Below are 16,557 nucleotides of genomic sequence, written 5' to 3' on the forward strand. Positions count from 1 at the left end.
GGTTGTATATTGGGCTATAGGCTATGGTTTATGGTTTATTGCTTAATAAATGGTAAGCATACAAATAAGCTTACGAGCGTTTTGAATAATGGCAAGTATATGGGTAAAATAAGCTTACGAGCTTATGGGATTATATGGTAAGCATTTTGTATAAAATAAGCTTATGAGCTTATGGAATTTATATGGTAAGTATTTTGTATAAAATAAGCTTATGGAATTTAGATGGTAAGTATTTTGGTAAAATAAGCTTACGAGCTTATGGGATAAATGGTAAGAGATTTTATATTATTTTGATCATGGTAAAATATTGGATATGTCAGTAAAATGATTTTATGGAAATTTTGATTTTTGATATTGAAAATCATGCATGAATTGTATTGCACTGTTAAATGTTTTAATTGCCTCACTAAGTTTATACTTAGCGTGTGATGATTTTCACGCGTAGGTAAAAAGCCAATAGTGGATTAAAGAGTTCAAAGTGACATCAAGCATCGAGAGGTATATTTCAATATCAGTAAACCCTACGATGGAATTTGATTTTAGATAGTGGCATGTAATTTGAAAATGTTCAATTTATTTGTTGAATAAATTTTGGAAATTTTTATAGTGATGAAAGGTTAATTTTTATGTATTTTTGGAAGTTATTGTGGCAGTTACTGTTGCATGAACAATAACCACGGTTTTAAGTAAAATTTTCCAGAATGATTTTGGGGTATCGATTCCCCCCAATAGGGAACTGATTCCCCCACTGTTTATCGACACTGTTCACTATTCACGGGCACTGTTTATAATAAAAAAATCTTTTGAATTAAATTTGTTATGATAAATTATAAATTATATGGAATGATATTTTTATAATATCAGTTACCTTTTTAAGAAATTAAATTTTAAATCAAGTTTTGAAATCAAATGGTTTTACAAATTCGGATAACATCTATAATCTGTATAGGTATAATTATATGGGTTATGGGTGTTATACACACCCTTTGGTCCTTGAACCTGCACATCAACATTCAACCAAACCTTCCCCATAACATAGCACCTTCACCAAGTAACTTGCCAAGGTAAAACACATCCCCCAAATGCAACTAAATTATTTTAGTCAGTCAATAACTTAAGTGAAAATGTCTTAAATATAACCTTTTTATGGAGTTATCATAATTTTCAAAAATTACAAACTAATCACCATAATTAAACAATCTAGGTTTAACATGAAAAATTGACCTTAATTCCAATGATCCTTGTTAAATTTCACCATTCTAAAATATGGAAATAATATTTTTAACTTTATTCTATTATCCTTCAAATTTTCTCAAGCTTCCTATTCGATTCGATTATCCGAATAATTTACGGAACTTTATCGTTTTATAGCCTTTAATACAAGCTTCGGATCAAAAATTTGAAACCCACGAAAATATAATTATTGGGGGTGAACTATTCATTTACAGGCTAAAATATATAACTTTTGGAAATTATACTTTTATCCCTAAACTTTTACCAAGTTTTTTCTTTAGCCACTAAACTTTCAAAAATTACATTTTGGTCACTAGCCCAAAAGTTGGGATATTACTCTATTTTTTATTTAGTCTTTTAACTTTGTATTTTACTCAATTTGGTCTTTTGACTACAATTATTTGCAAATTCTTTCTTCTCATCAATTCTCTGACTCCTCTATGCTCTCATCAATACTTTAACCTCAAAATACCTTCTTTAAAATGTAATATTGTAAATATGTTTTATAAATTTAGATTGTAATTGATATATTAAATAAAATTATAATGTGAAAAGAATATGAAAATATAGATCTTACATGGTAAGAGAAAGTCAAAAAATTAAAATTAAACTTTTATGTAATATTATAAATAATTATAATAAAATTTAGAGTAAATTACACATTTAATACCTAAATTATCAGTTTTGGTCCATTTTAGTACAGGAACTTTCAATTTTTTCAAAACCATACCTAAATTTAGTTTTTGTTTTATTTTAATACCCCGTTCAAAATTTAACGTTAAGCTTTGAAAAAGATTGAAAGTTTAGTACTAAAACGGACCAAAATTGATAGTTTAGGTACTAAACGCATTAAATTTTTAACGGCGAGGTAAATGGAACAAAAACTAAACGTTAGATATGGTTTTGAAAAAACTGAAAGTATAGGTACTAAAATGGACTAAAACTGATAGTTTAGATAATAAATGTATAGTTTACTCTGAAATTTATATAGAAACTCGAATAACTCAACCAAATTTTAAGTTAAGTTTGAGTCATAAAATATGACTCGTCAACTCGAATAATTCGAAATTTTTTGACTCGACTCAATCGGTTGTTCACCCACATGGATATCTGACATTTTGTAAATTAATAAAAAAAATAGTGTTAATTTTAAAAAAAATAAGTTTTAAAATGGTGATATTTTGGTAAAAATCCCAGGTAACTGTACAAGTACATTCGTCTCTCACTGCCATCTGCCGGCTATCTTCTCTGCCCTAATATAAGACTGTTTAGGGTGCTTGAAATCTGATCTTGCGATCTTGACTCTCAACAAAGTTTTAATCATGGTAATTCCTTATCCCTCCTAATCCTTTTTTGGTTTATTTAATTTTATGAGGTTTTAATCTCTTCCTGTAAATTCGACAAATTAAAGAACATTTTTTAGGCTTTTGCTTAATCATAAAGGTTATTATTCGCTTTTGAATTCTGATTAGCTTTTTTCCCTCTTGGTATATATGTTTGGTGGTTTTGATTTGCTGTAATTTCATTTATGTTCGTTTTTGTTTCTTTGGCATTTGATCTTATTGATATGATTTATGCTGATTTTTTTATGTTCTCGTTAAGGTTCTTCTACAGCCAGACCCGTTTCTTAATGAACTTACGAGCATGTTTGAGCGAAGTACTGAGACCGGCTCTGTTTGGGTTACTCTTAAACGATGTAAGGATTTCCCGATTTGTTTAGGTTTTGGGAGCTTGAATTTCAAACCATGGATTTGGATTGCAGAATTAGTGTTGATATTTGTAAAAAAATTAAATTTATGGCAATAATGTTGGATCTCTACAATTTACACATAATGTATGCATTTTAAGTTTTGAAATCTGAATTTTGAAATTCATGTTTCCAGCCGTGGAATTCAATTTATGTTGGATCTCACAATTTATGTTACAAATGGAATTCAGATCTAAATTTTGAAATTCATGTTTCCAACCATGGCATTATTTTTTCTTGGATGTTTTCTATATTAGATATTTATTGATGCTTTTAGTTTTTCATCTTCATTAGCATCTTTGAAGTCGAAAGTTCAAAGGAACAAACTAAAGACTGCTCAGCAACCCATTGAATATCGATGCCTTGTTCGTGCAACTAATGCAAAAAAGACAATTTCTACTTCGGTATGTCCCCTTTTTCCTTTGTGTTTAGTTTGTTTGGTTAAATGGATAAAATAATTGTTTTTTTAATTTAAAATTTACCTGGTGGGGTGAATGCATTGGTTGAGGGAGTCTATGAGTATTTGTTTATGTATGAAATGAACAAACCAATGGTAATCTTCCTGGAATAGTAATACATTTCTGTTGGGTACTCCATTTGAACCTTGTATATCCGGTATGATGAATTATATATAGCACTGATGATTGATCTGGTATGCATTATGCCAGACTTTCTGGCACACTGAATTGCTCTTAAACACGAGTCTTGTTGTCACCAGCAAATAAACACATTGTGATCTCCATGGATGAGTAATGCATATCCATTGGAAGCTCCGGATCAAGCTGTCTAATTCTGGTAGATGAAATTATATGGCACTCATGATTGATACTAGCCCTAGATTTAAACCTTATTATTTTAACTTGTTCCTAGCTCTGGATTTATATATCTAATAATCAATAAATAAGACTAAAATAACAAAATAACATGATGGCAAAGCTCCTTTCTCAAACAAAAAAGCATTCGGTTGAGTTGATGGGAATTGCGATCTTACCCAATGTCTTAATAGTCTAGCCTTAAATCGAGAAACCAACTTCTGTACTGATATGCCCCCAAGTAGTGCAAAATTGGATAGGATCCAAAGTAACCTACGCATTTATTCTTGTTGAAACATAAAGGTTGCCACATTGTGTGTGAAGATTTTAGAGTTTCAGATGGTATTTGATATCATGCATCAACCCAAAATGAAATGTATTTCGACTTGTACTAGCCTATATTATTCTGACTTAGTGTAAGTGCGGGATACGTTATTCATCAGACTTGGGTATGCTCAACTCTTTCCAACATTTTGCTTGTATTTGGAATATCATTGGAGATGAATAACTCTTGCCCTCATACCTACATCCAAATATGCATTGGACATGAGCACTTGTAGAAAAATAAAAGAAACGTAGAACATAAAATCCAAAACCAGGATGTTTCTTTGATAGCATTCAAATGCAAATCCTGTAAACTGGCCTATTTTTTTATGTGTGCAAGCTGAAAATGGTAGTACCATGAAGGCAATACAAGTCTATTGATTCTCGGACTGACCTTGTATTAATGTGTTTTTGTTTGTAAGGTGGGAGCGAAGGATCACCAGCGCTTCCAAGCATCATATGCCACAATTCTGAAGGCCCATATGACTGCATTGAAGAAGAGGGAGAGAAAGGACAGGAAAAAGGCAGCGGAGGATAAGAAAGAAAGTGGTTCAAAGAAGCCGAAAAGGGCTTGAAGGACGTTTACCAGCGGTTGTTCGAGCTTTCATCCTCTCGTCGAAAATGGTTAGGTTATTTACTTGTTCTTGAAACCCTCAAAACATTCTTTTGGTTTAAGCTAATTGCAATGATTAAAGACTTGGAATTTTGGTTGAATTCCCCTTGGGTATGATTTCAGTAGATTTTTTCTCCTTTTTCAACAGGACGAAAGGATTTGCCAGATTTTTTTTTCTTGATTCTAATAAAATGATAATATAGATATAAATAAAACGTAGATTATAACTGCATGTGGTTGAAGAATATCCACCATCGGCAAAAGTTCCGAAATAAAATAAGTTGGTAAGGGAGGGTTATTAGGTGTACTGAGAGTGTAAAATATATTCAGTTTTAAGATTTTAGCAAAAGTAGACAAATGGAAGGTTTTTTTGTGTTTTATAAAATGTATGTATTATATCTGAAAGAGCAGCAAGTTGCTACAAATAACAAAGAATCTAACAAATAAATTTAAATTTTGATATTTATGAATGTGGCAAATTGAGTTGGGAGAATCACTTCTATATTGGATTTTTACAATATCGATCCGGATTTATCGATTAGTAAATTAGATACTGGTGATTATAAAAAAGAAAAACATATAACTAACCAAATCATATACATGCATACATATTGTAAACAAGAAATGGAAGTATATCTAAGAATAAGTTTAGGTGTTATTCTATAGTTACTGCAAGTGACATGTCTATTCGAGAGTGAAATGCAATAAGATTTGTTTTGCGATTATATTTATCTCTTTCAACATTGAGTTACCTTTCATGTCATTTCTCAGGTACATATATCTTGGAGAATATATTTTATTCGTCTTATTATTAATCACATCTATTTTTTAGTGCTATAACCTTTTTTATGTTGTCCTGTTTTTATCATTATAATTTTTTTAATAAAAAACCGCTAGTTTTATTAAAATATAAATATTCGGAATTACAATAAATTTTTACAAATATAATCGTAAACTAAAATATAATTAAGACATTTTCCTTTAACTATTGATACAAAAAATTAGTCACCTAGATCACACAATGACCAAAGAAGAAAAATGTTAAAAAACTCCAACAAAATATAGATACGAACAAAAAATTAATGGAGTCCTTATTACCCGAAAAAATTAATTAGAATTATTCATTAGTTGATCGTTATTTTCTATTGACATGTTTAACATTCATTTTGGGTGAATTAAATCACAAAAGTATAAATAAATTTCTTCTTTTATTATTAACTTTTCAAAAGTAATTTTTTTTCTTTTATTATTGAAATTTAAAAAGTAACAAAAAGGTTGGGGTTTGGGAGAGACAAGGTTAGTCCCTTTGAACGAAGCGTTCCTTATGAAATTGGCGTTTCGTCTAGTGTTGTGTAAAGACCATATTTGGGCTCGGATTCTTAGAGGGAAGTATAGGTGGGCCGGTTAACTTCCAGTTTCAATCTTTCGGAATGGTTGTTCTCTGCTATGGCGTGGAGTTAGTTAAGTATGGGTAGGGGTGTTCATTCGGTTAAAACCGAATCGAAATATCCTTAACCAAATTAACCGAATTTTTTTTCTTTAACCGTTAATCGAACCGAAATTTTTTCCGAAAGTATTAACCGAATAAATTTCGATTAATTCGGTTAAATTTCGAATTAACTAATTTTTTTTAGAATTTTCGAATTTAATATTTTTAATTAAAAAACCAGTTTACAATATCTAATTAATTTGATTCAAACATTATATTAAAATAAGATATATGTATCTATTTGTGGATTACTTGTCAGATTCAAAACAATCATCTTCAGTTTCAAATCCAATCTTTTATTTAGATCTCTCACTATTTTTGGATCCTTTTGACTGCCGGAGCTGCATGCAAGAATAGGCCCTTTGCTATTAAGTTCCTTTGATTTTATTACTTATTAGCTTAATATGGACTATTGGTTATTGATCACATTGCTGCCATTAGATTTGATTTCACCCTTAAATGTACTGTATTTTTTATGAATTCCGCATGATGGCCTTTGTACAATGTAATCTATTTGTTGTTGGTAACAAATTTCATTAAGAGAGCATGGCAGTTGTGTGTATTACCCTTCGATTTGCAGAGTACTTGAACGTTTCTGTTCGGGTTCCTTAGTTATTCGCTTAATCCGGACTGGCAGTTTCGGTCATTCATATGCTACTTCACTGCCATTAGATTTAGTTTGCCCTTAAATGCAACAAGTAATCTGCAAGTTGAGGGATCGTCTTTTGTGTCTATTTCCCCACTATTTCCCCAGATCTATAAAATAAAACTCTCTATGGTTGCCTGAGTCAATGATACCTTAGTACAATTGATAAAAGATGAAGGCCTGAGTCAATGATACCTTAGCACCTCATCCTTTGTTACTCTTAGCACTCTCCATGTCCCCAAGATGCTGCAGGCAAAAGGAGTCGTTTGCGATCCTTTGTTACTCTTCGATATAGAAGAGTTGCGCACATTGAGTAAACAGATTGCAAGAACTGACGTGATAGAAGATCTCACAGAAACGGAGCCTCAAGATGAAGAGAATCCATGATGGATGGCCTCTCCTAGCCTGATTAGAGTCCCTCCTTTATATGGCCTTGATGCATGTCCACGAAAATCTTATGCCCATGCTCCACTACACTGTTACCCATGCCCCACTATACTTTTGCCCATGCCTTACACAAAGCACAACAGAATTGATAACCGGAGCACATGGGGCAGCATGGGGGTGAAAAAGATATTAAAAAAAATTTAAGGGTTAATTCAGTTAATTAACCGAATTCGAACTGAATTAACCGTTAATCGAATATCCAAAAAATCATTAACCGTTAACCGACCGAATTAATTCGGTGGCCGACCGAATTAACCGAACTAATTCGATTCGGTCGGTTAACCGAATTAGTTCGAAAATTTGAACACCCCTAAGTATGGGTGGATGTGCGAAGTGGCATTGTTTGGAGATTGGGTAATGGGACATGGGTGGATTTTTGACAAGATAATAGGATTGATAATGTTGGTTCTCTCCGAGATAGGGCGGGGTCGAATGGAGCTTTTCTGATGAATGGCGTGACGATTAATTCTATGGTTACGGATGAGGGATGTTGGTAATGGCCAATGGGAAGACATCGAGCCTTTCGTTTCGCGCTTGGCATGTATGGCACTAGCTGTCATTAAACCCCCCATGTCCAGCTGTTGGTATGGACTGCCCGGGATGGAGCTGGGATAGTCGATATCGTTTCACTGTGGCTAGTGAGTACTTGCGGCGAGTGGACCCTGCTGATTTGAACTCCCACGATTCACCCCTTTGGAGGTTGATCGCAAGATATAATGGGCTGCCGAGAGTTTTGTTATAGTTAATTAGTATGGGTAGGCTAATGACGAATGAAGAGAGTGTTCGGCATCATTTTACGGATGATCCGAGCTGCTCAATTTGTGGTGCTGCTGTGGAGTCCATATCCCATGTTTTCCGCGAGTGTACTGCAGCGATGGCGGCATGGTCGGTGGTGATCAAGTCTGAACGGCTGGATGAATTTTGTAGTGGTAATATGCAGGATTGGCTATTACAAGATCTTCAACAATCGTGGTATTATTCGAGGACCGAGGATAATTGAGAGTTGTGCTTTGGATCAATTTTATGGTGTTTATGGCAGCGAAGAAACCAAATGATTTTTTTAGCCAAGCTTTGCTGATAGAGAAAGTGTTCTTCAAAGTAGCAACCGCCTATGCCTGGAGGGGCTAGATATGAAGGAGCGCCATGGTGGAAGATCGGAATCTGTAAAGCTACGAGATCGTGAATCGGATGTGTGGCAGTCACCTGCTGAATATTGGCTGAAATTAAATACGAATGGTGGGCGCCATTCATCGACAGGTACAACCATATGTGGAGGAACTTTGAGAGATTATTTGGGAAGATGGTGCTTTGGGTTCTCGAAGCTTGTGGGATCGTGTTCGAGTCTTGATGTGGAGCTGTGGGGAATATATGAGGGGCTTGAATAAGCGTGGAACTTTGGGGCTCGTCGGATTATCTTTAAAACAGATTGAATGAATGTTGTTTCACTTTGTAGGCATGAGGGGGATGGAGTCCGTTCATCCCATATGCTTCCCCATGTTGAGGCGCTATTCCGTCATAATTGGATTGCGACTGTGAAGCATGTGTACTGGGAAGGGAATCGTGTCGCGGATGATCTGGTAAAGCTGGCTCGTACTGCTTTGTCGAGGTTGAACTATTTTGAGCTTCCGCCGGCTGAAGTTGCAGATTTGGTTTATGCAGAAATGTGCACTGCTGCTTTGTAACTTTATTTCTCGATCTAACACCCTTTGCAGAAAGGCGCGGCCTATGTATCGCGCCTTATGCTGACATGACACCACGTTGGGTAAGGCACAGTGCATGGGTCGCGCCTTCTACCACGTAGGGTATAGTGTGGTGTATGGGTCGCACCTTCCTGACATTCTGACACGCGTCAGAATGGCGCGGTGCATAGGTCGCGCCTTCGCCTTAAATACGGCCCCCCACCCGCTCGTTCACTCCTATCCCACCCTATAAATATCTCTATTCTCAATCATTTTCATCACACAAAATCTTCTTTAATTTCTCTCAAATACTCTTAAATTCTCTCATAGCTCTTTAAGGTATATTTTATTATATTTAATATTTTGTTAGTATTTTATTTAATTATTTAAATTTTTTAATATTTTATTTAATTAATTTTTTTTGTAGTTATAAAATGGAAGCTGGTGTGCTTCGTTTGGATAGAAATCATATATCTAGACATTATGTTGATATGGTAACATTTTTACATTTTAATTTAATTTAAATTATTAGTAATAATTTAATTGTTTAATTTTTAATTATTAGTTTATAAATTAATTTTTATAATTATTAATAATTTTAAGAGAGCGACCGTATATTAGATCCTTTTATCTAGAACCTTAAGTTAGTGATACCAACCCGTGTCTGGTCGTATTTACTCGAGGCTGGATTCAGTCACATAGCTAGATATGAAGGCCATTGTAGGATAGAACCAAACTTGATTTCTGCATTAGTGGAGCGGTGGAGACCGGAGACTTACACATTCCATCTTCCGTGCGGAGAGTGCACGATTACGCTTGAGGATGTTTCCATGCACTTAGGGCTTCCGGTGGATGGAGATGAGCTTTCAGGAATGATGAACGATAACTGAAATACTTTGTGCCAGGAATATCTAGAAGGTGTCCCGCGAAATTTTAACTGTGGTCAGATACCGTTAAATTGGTTAGATGTAAATTTTCAGAATTTGAGTGAGGACGCCTCATAGGATCAAGTTAAAAAGTATGCACAGGCATGCATACTGGAGCTGATAGGAAGGTTGTTGATGCCGAACAAATCGTGCAACTAAGTTCACTATATGTGGTTGCGGCATCTTGGCAATTTTTATCTGGCTGGATCGCTAAGTTTGAATGAGCTCCTTATTGTAATGATGATATGAAGATGTGCATCCCACCTGAGTTAAGGGGTCCATTAGATGTTCGGATGGCGGCGGTCCCTCTGATTTGTTATGCGATTATCGAGTGGCACCCCACTGATCGCGTGCTCTGGTAATTTGGTTTTGTACAACCAATTCTAGAAGCACCTCGAAATATGGATTAGTTATATAACACAGATCGTCGTGGTAAGACGGATATAGATTGGCTGGTGAAGCATTATGAGTGGGTCATGATGTGGGATGATCGACATCGGCGCATTCCCCATAGAGAACTCATTTATGTTGACCATTTGACGATTGCATATTGTTATTATGAGCGGTTCAACAGTAACGGGAAATCGTTTCTTCTTTTCGAGAATGCACGGGAACGGAGCTTTCATCGACGTCGACAGAGACGTGCACCGTCACAACCTCATCGTCCCCCAACTCGTGGACGGAGAGCAGGTGCTTCCGGTTCGTCGTCAGCTATACCACCGGAACCTTCACAGTAACCACCGTATGTACCGACGTACACCCCGCAGCCATATCTGATGTCGCCACCGCCTTTACCTTATCAGATGTCGTCGCCGCCGCCACCGTTACAGAGTTATATGACCCCTCCTGGAGGATATTATGGTTCTATGTTTGCGGATCTGACTTGGGGTTCATATACCGGTTATTTAGCGGGTGCAGTCTCATCACCGATGGTCGCCGTACAGACACCTCCTGTACATTTTTCTCACTCATCGATGTTTGTGTTTTATGAGTTTTCTCAGTTTTCTATAAGTGGTGGGATAGTCAGTCATACACCTCCAGAGTCCTTATTTTATGGAGGTGCTACATTGTCATCAATTCCTCATCAACAAAATGTATCTGCCCCTGACGACAACGACGACGACGACGACGATGATGATGACAGTGAGGAGTCAGAACCAGTTATACGAAGAAATTCTCCTCGAGACAGACAACCACTATCTAGAGAAGCTTGTTACAGACATTCCATTTGATGCAGTAATTTTTTTTGTAGATCTGTAACTAATCTAGGGTAATAGACATGACCGTCTTGTATCCATGTTTGAGCTTGTCCCCCGAGCTTCACAAAAAGCGCCCCTAAACGAAAATATATAGTTTTTACCAAAGCTGCTACAGGTAAGTGACTGCACCCTTTAAGGTCGAATTGATTGCCTCAGCCAAGTTGGTCGTCATGTGTCCATATCGATATCCACTATCATATGCAATTGTCCATATTTCTTTATTGATAAGGCTGATGTAATCGTATCATTCCTCGTTCTTCACCTACAAATCTTGAAGCATGGATTCAAATATTTGAGGTAGTAGTTCGTAACCTGAGCATAAAATGTAGAACTTAGTAACTTTGTTTCTTTAAAAAATGAAAATGATCGAAAGAAAAAAAAAACTACAGTAGTTTCACTTACCCATGTGCACAAGTAATTGGCGCTCATCATTCTTCTTGAACCTTCCATGGTAGTTCGCAGCAACGTGTTGGATAAAGTACCTATGTTGGAAAAAGGGTGGTTGCCACATTGGAACTAAAGACTTCATTGTTGCTTTGATCCCAGGTCCGCGATCTGAAATGACACATATTTTTTCCCTCGTGATAACATGTGAACGTAAGTTTCGGAGGAAAAAAGCCCAATAATCTATATCTTCTCCTTCAACAAGGGCAAAAACAACTGGAAGAATATTGTAATTATCATATTGGACAACTGCCAATAGTAAAACTTACTTGTATTTTCCATATAAGAAAGTCTCGTCGATCTGGACCACAGGCTTGTAGTATTTCACAACATTAATGCACTATGGGTAAGTCCAAAAAACCCAGTAGAATTGGCATCTATTGCAAAGAACTCGGTCATTATGGTATGCATACAGGTTTTGAAGTCCATAATTGTCCCAGGATTCAACCTACGCACCACCCTAAATCAACTTAGAAGTTCGTTATAAGATGCATCCCATTCGCCGTGAAGTTTTTTAATGGCATTCTGCTTTGTCTTCCATGCTTTTTTGTATGAGACGAAATACCCATACTGCGATTGTATAGCTGAAATCAACACAACAATAGCTATATGGAAGCTTGCTTTTACCATGGGCATGATGGTTTGGCAGATTACTTCAGAGTCCATGTTGGGATGATCTTAGTTGATCCCTCCAGCACAACATGTGTGAGAATCGTTGTATACCGTTAGTTCCCTTCTATTGTTTTTCCTCTTCCTCTTTGATGCGCGAACCATCCAATTGCATCCGTTTTCAAGTCGGTCACAGTGGCATACATACTTTTCTGTCATAGAACGGTCGACTCTGGATTGAACAGAATTACGGATATTGCAATTTTTTATAGCCATCATCGCTTATTCTTTACTTGAAAACTCCATGCCTAAAGATAACTCACCATTATTTAATGATGAGTAAAATCCATAGTAACCGAGATTAGGCATATCCGTAAATTGTGGCCCTTACATTTCACCATAGTCCACTTCATACATATGTGCTGGAGGTTCAGTTTGTGCCACATTTGTGGTAACTTCATCTACATCATCATCATTATCGGAGTTGAATTGCGGTGATTATGGGTGAATGAATTGTCCAGTCTCAGCACCATCCGCACCTGGATCACGAAGCGATTCTTCTGGTGGAGATGATAGTTCCTCCATGCTCTCCATATTTAGGTCGAAGAACCTACTACTTGCATGCATTCCCCTTGAACTAGAAGGCATATCGACATTGAGATCAAAAAAGCTTATAGTAGAATGCCTCCCCCTGGAGCTTAAAGTCATCGTGTCAAATGGAAACTGCACAGATTGTTGCGTCGAGGGCATCTCCATATTAAGGTCAAAGAAATTGACAGATGAATGTCTTCCCCTTGAACTGGACGAGATGTTGTCATATGGATTGTTCGTAGACCCACCTCGGTACAGATTGTAATGAGTTACTGTTGAATGTCTCCCCATTGAAGTTGATGGGACGACACCATGATGCGGATTTCCCGTTATGGAATTAAAATCATTACACATTAATGTAGTCGGGCTGTCAACTTGATCAGATTGTTCAACCAGCCTTAATGACAGACGTCGAATAGCACACACTTTAACAAACTTTGCATACATCTCAGTATCGGCGTCTGAATAATAATTTTGAGAATCAACCATCATTTCAACATCATCATTGTTCGATAGTTCGAACGATGTATAAGTCAACGGAAATAATAATGTTGGAAATTTGTACTGAAGCGACAACATTCTTCTAGTACTTCCAACATGAACCTTCCTTGAAATATTCGTTATCAGCTCCTCAAGTGTTATGTTTCTGTTGAATGATATTTTAACATAATGGTTTGATACGAAAACAACGCCGATTTTATCTTCCCGAATTTCTTCATCATAATAAACAATAGCTGAAATTCACATCTTACTTTGAGTTTGAAAGTGAGACAATCTTATATCTGCAAAAAAAAAACCTGAAACAAGCCTAATTAAATAAATAATATATGAATTAAAATATAATGCAATAAATTTTTTACGTAATAATTTTTTTACACATAAACGTAAATAATTGAAATAATATAATTTTATATTATTATCGTATCGACAAAAATATTTCGACGTACGCTATCGCTTTTCAATTTTACAACCACAAATATTAATTGAAAACAATTAGTACAATATTTTTTTTCAAATAATTATATATAAATATAAAAAAATATTATAAAAAAAATACCTTACAACGAAAGATCGAACGAACTTCTGAATCAAAGATAAGAGGATTGTCGGGTGATATTTACGGGTTGAGAGGATTATTGTTTGATGTTTTCGATTGAGAGGTTGTTGTGTGAAAGTTTACGGGGGAGAGGGTTATTTATAGCTGGGAGGAAACGCTTTAAAGCCGAGAAGTGCAGATACAATTATACAAGGCGTGGCCCATGCACCGCGCCATTCTGACGCGTGTCAGAATATCATGAAGGCGCTGCCCATGCACCGTCTACGTGGTAGAAGGCGCGACCCATGCACCGCGCCTTACCCAACGTGGCACCATGTCAGCATAAGGCATGGTGCATGGGCCGCTCCTTCTACCACGTGGCGTCATATCAGGGTAAGGCACAATGCATGAGCCGCGCCTTTCTGCAAAGGGTGTTAGATCGAGAAATAAAGTTGCATGGGTGTCTGACAGGAAAATAAAGATATATAAAGTAATTTTTTGGGAAGTTCTCCACATTATTTTTTATAATAATTTATTTTATTAAAAAAAATATTGCAGTTAAAATTACCACATAGGACAAGTGCTGACCGACACAAACATAGAAACACTAGGTACCCAACTGCATGCTTTGTATCTCTCAATGTTCCTCTGTATTTTTTAAAAAAATATTTGAGGTCTCTTTAGTTGCTGATAAATATACATTTAATCCATGTTTGTTTTGATTTTCTGTGTCATATAAGAATTTTAACATGTTAACTAATTGTTTAAGGGTGTAGAAAGTTTCTGAATTTTCAAAAAAAATAAACGTTTTTAGATAATTTTGCATCTAATAAAATTCTTAGTTCCAAAAAAATCAATATCATTCTTTGATGACGAAATCATAATTGATCGTTACAATATTAATGTGATAGTTCATGATGTCGACATGATAGTCTATGATGTTAATGTGACAGTCCACATGTGTTGACGTGATAATTTATAATATTAACATAATAGTCTATGATTGTTCACGTGTTGATGTGCTAGATACATATGAATGATAACATGATAAAAAAATTAATTTTTTTTAAAAAATTTAGAGTTTAATTAATTTTTAGAAAGTTTAGCGAGCGACTGAATTGATTTTTCATAAAGTTTAAAGGTTTAATTAAATTTTAATTTTTTTTATTTTCTTAGAAAATAAAAAATCGAAGAAAATATGTTTGGCTGTAAAACTAGAAAATAAATTCTAAAAATTGAAAAAAATAATTGAAAATATAAAAATATACAAAGATGTTTTCAATATTTTTATTAAAATTATTTTGGAAAATTTTAAATCAACTTACATGGATTCAAATCCTTTTAGCAATATTTTTTTGACATTATGGTACTGAACTAGGGGTTTTAAAAAAAACCCAACCCGGATGACTCGACCCATCGACCTGATAAAAAATCCGGATGTTTTTTTCAAAAAAAATAAAGTTCCGGGCCGGGTACCCGACCCGATATTTCTCGAATCTGGCCCGAGTCACAAAATTAATTTTTTTTGAGTACCCGATTACACGAGTACCCAATTATATTTATTTTTTATATATAATAATATTATATATTTAATTATTAATAATTTTATATATTACATTAAACTTATAAAATTAAAAAAAAAAACTCACACCCACCCAGCAGCAACACACGCTAAACTGGAAAATTTGGAATTATCAAAATTAAAATCTTTAAAGAATTTATTCCTTCCTCACGCTCCACCTCTCTAGAAGTGCGCTCTCAGGTCACACTCGTCAATAATCTCCAATTCATTGTTGTGGTCGCTCAACTAAGGAGGCAAGCACTCACTACGGCCACAGCCCACAGGCCTCAAGCACCAAGTGTGAGAAGGAAAGTACTAAGCACCCACAGGCCACAAGTATCTGTTACTAGCTGATATGAAAACTTTAAATTAATAATTTAAAAATGATAAAAAAACCAGGTATCCAATTACCCAAATTACAGGTACCCGTAACATCCGAGCCGTGACAAGGGCTGACTAATCAAGTATCAGAGGAAACAAGTACTCGAAACTTCGGATAACCGACTCGGGTACTCGGATTTGAATACCCTTACCTAAAACCCTTAATTTTTTGCAAAAAAAAAAAATAATATGGTCGCTAAACTTTTTTTACACTCAAATTTGGTCCTTACACTAATTTTTTTAACAATTTAATTTTTAGTACTTTTAAATTTAATGTATTAAATATTTTAATAATTGTTTATATTTTAGATTAAAATATTTTTTATTTTTTCTAAAAATTAATTAAGTGCTTAAACTTTCTAAAATAATCAATTAGATCCTCGAATTTAGCCAAAAAATTAATTAAGTCCATCTACCAAATTATCGTCCATCATTTACTACCACAACAATATTTTAATCTATCACATCAATATTTTATATTGTCATGTAAGCTTTGTGAATAGTCATATAAACGTCTTGACCGTCAACATTTGATTTCGTTAATCAAAGGATTAGCTTGATTTTTTTTCTAAGATTAAGGGATATTGAGTGCAAAAAAGTTCCCCCCCAAATTTTGAGAGCCTTATATATCACTAAACATATTTTTTATTTTAACTATATATTTTTTGTATTTTTTAATTTAATTGATGTCTAATATGCATTAACATTATATTCTTATTATAAACTAAAATAGTTTTTGTGTTATAAAATATCTTATCAA

General features: G+C 34.8%; 1 protein-coding gene across 2 annotated transcripts; it reads left to right on the forward strand.

Annotated features, from left to right (window-relative positions):
• The first annotated feature begins 2,439 nt into the window (after nucleotides 1-2,439).
• LOC120152721 (signal recognition particle 14 kDa protein-like) lies at nucleotides 2,440-16,157 on the forward strand. 2 transcript variants are annotated; one of them, XM_039164880.1, is made up of 5 exons: nucleotides 2,440-2,558; nucleotides 2,836-2,929; nucleotides 3,275-3,384; nucleotides 4,539-4,710; nucleotides 16,145-16,157. In XM_039164880.1, the coding sequence occupies exons 1-4, from the start codon at nucleotides 2,556-2,558 to the stop codon at nucleotides 4,689-4,691; spliced, it is 360 nt and encodes a 119-aa protein (XP_039020811.1). In that variant the 5' UTR covers nucleotides 2,440-2,555; the 3' UTR covers nucleotides 4,692-4,710; nucleotides 16,145-16,157. The 2 variants fall into 2 exon arrangements, with proteins under 2 accessions (XP_039020811.1, XP_039020810.1); XM_039164879.1 differs by lacking the exon at nucleotides 16,145-16,157 and having other exon boundaries at nucleotides 4,539-4,874.
• The last annotated feature ends 400 nt before the right edge of the window (nucleotides 16,158-16,557 follow it).

Source organism: Hibiscus syriacus, unplaced genomic scaffold, assembly GCF_006381635.1.
Source record: "Hibiscus syriacus cultivar Baekdansim isolate YM2019G1 unplaced genomic scaffold, ASM638163v2 tig00111095_pilon, whole genome shotgun sequence".
Taxonomy (NCBI): Eukaryota; Viridiplantae; Streptophyta; class Magnoliopsida; order Malvales; family Malvaceae; genus Hibiscus; species Hibiscus syriacus.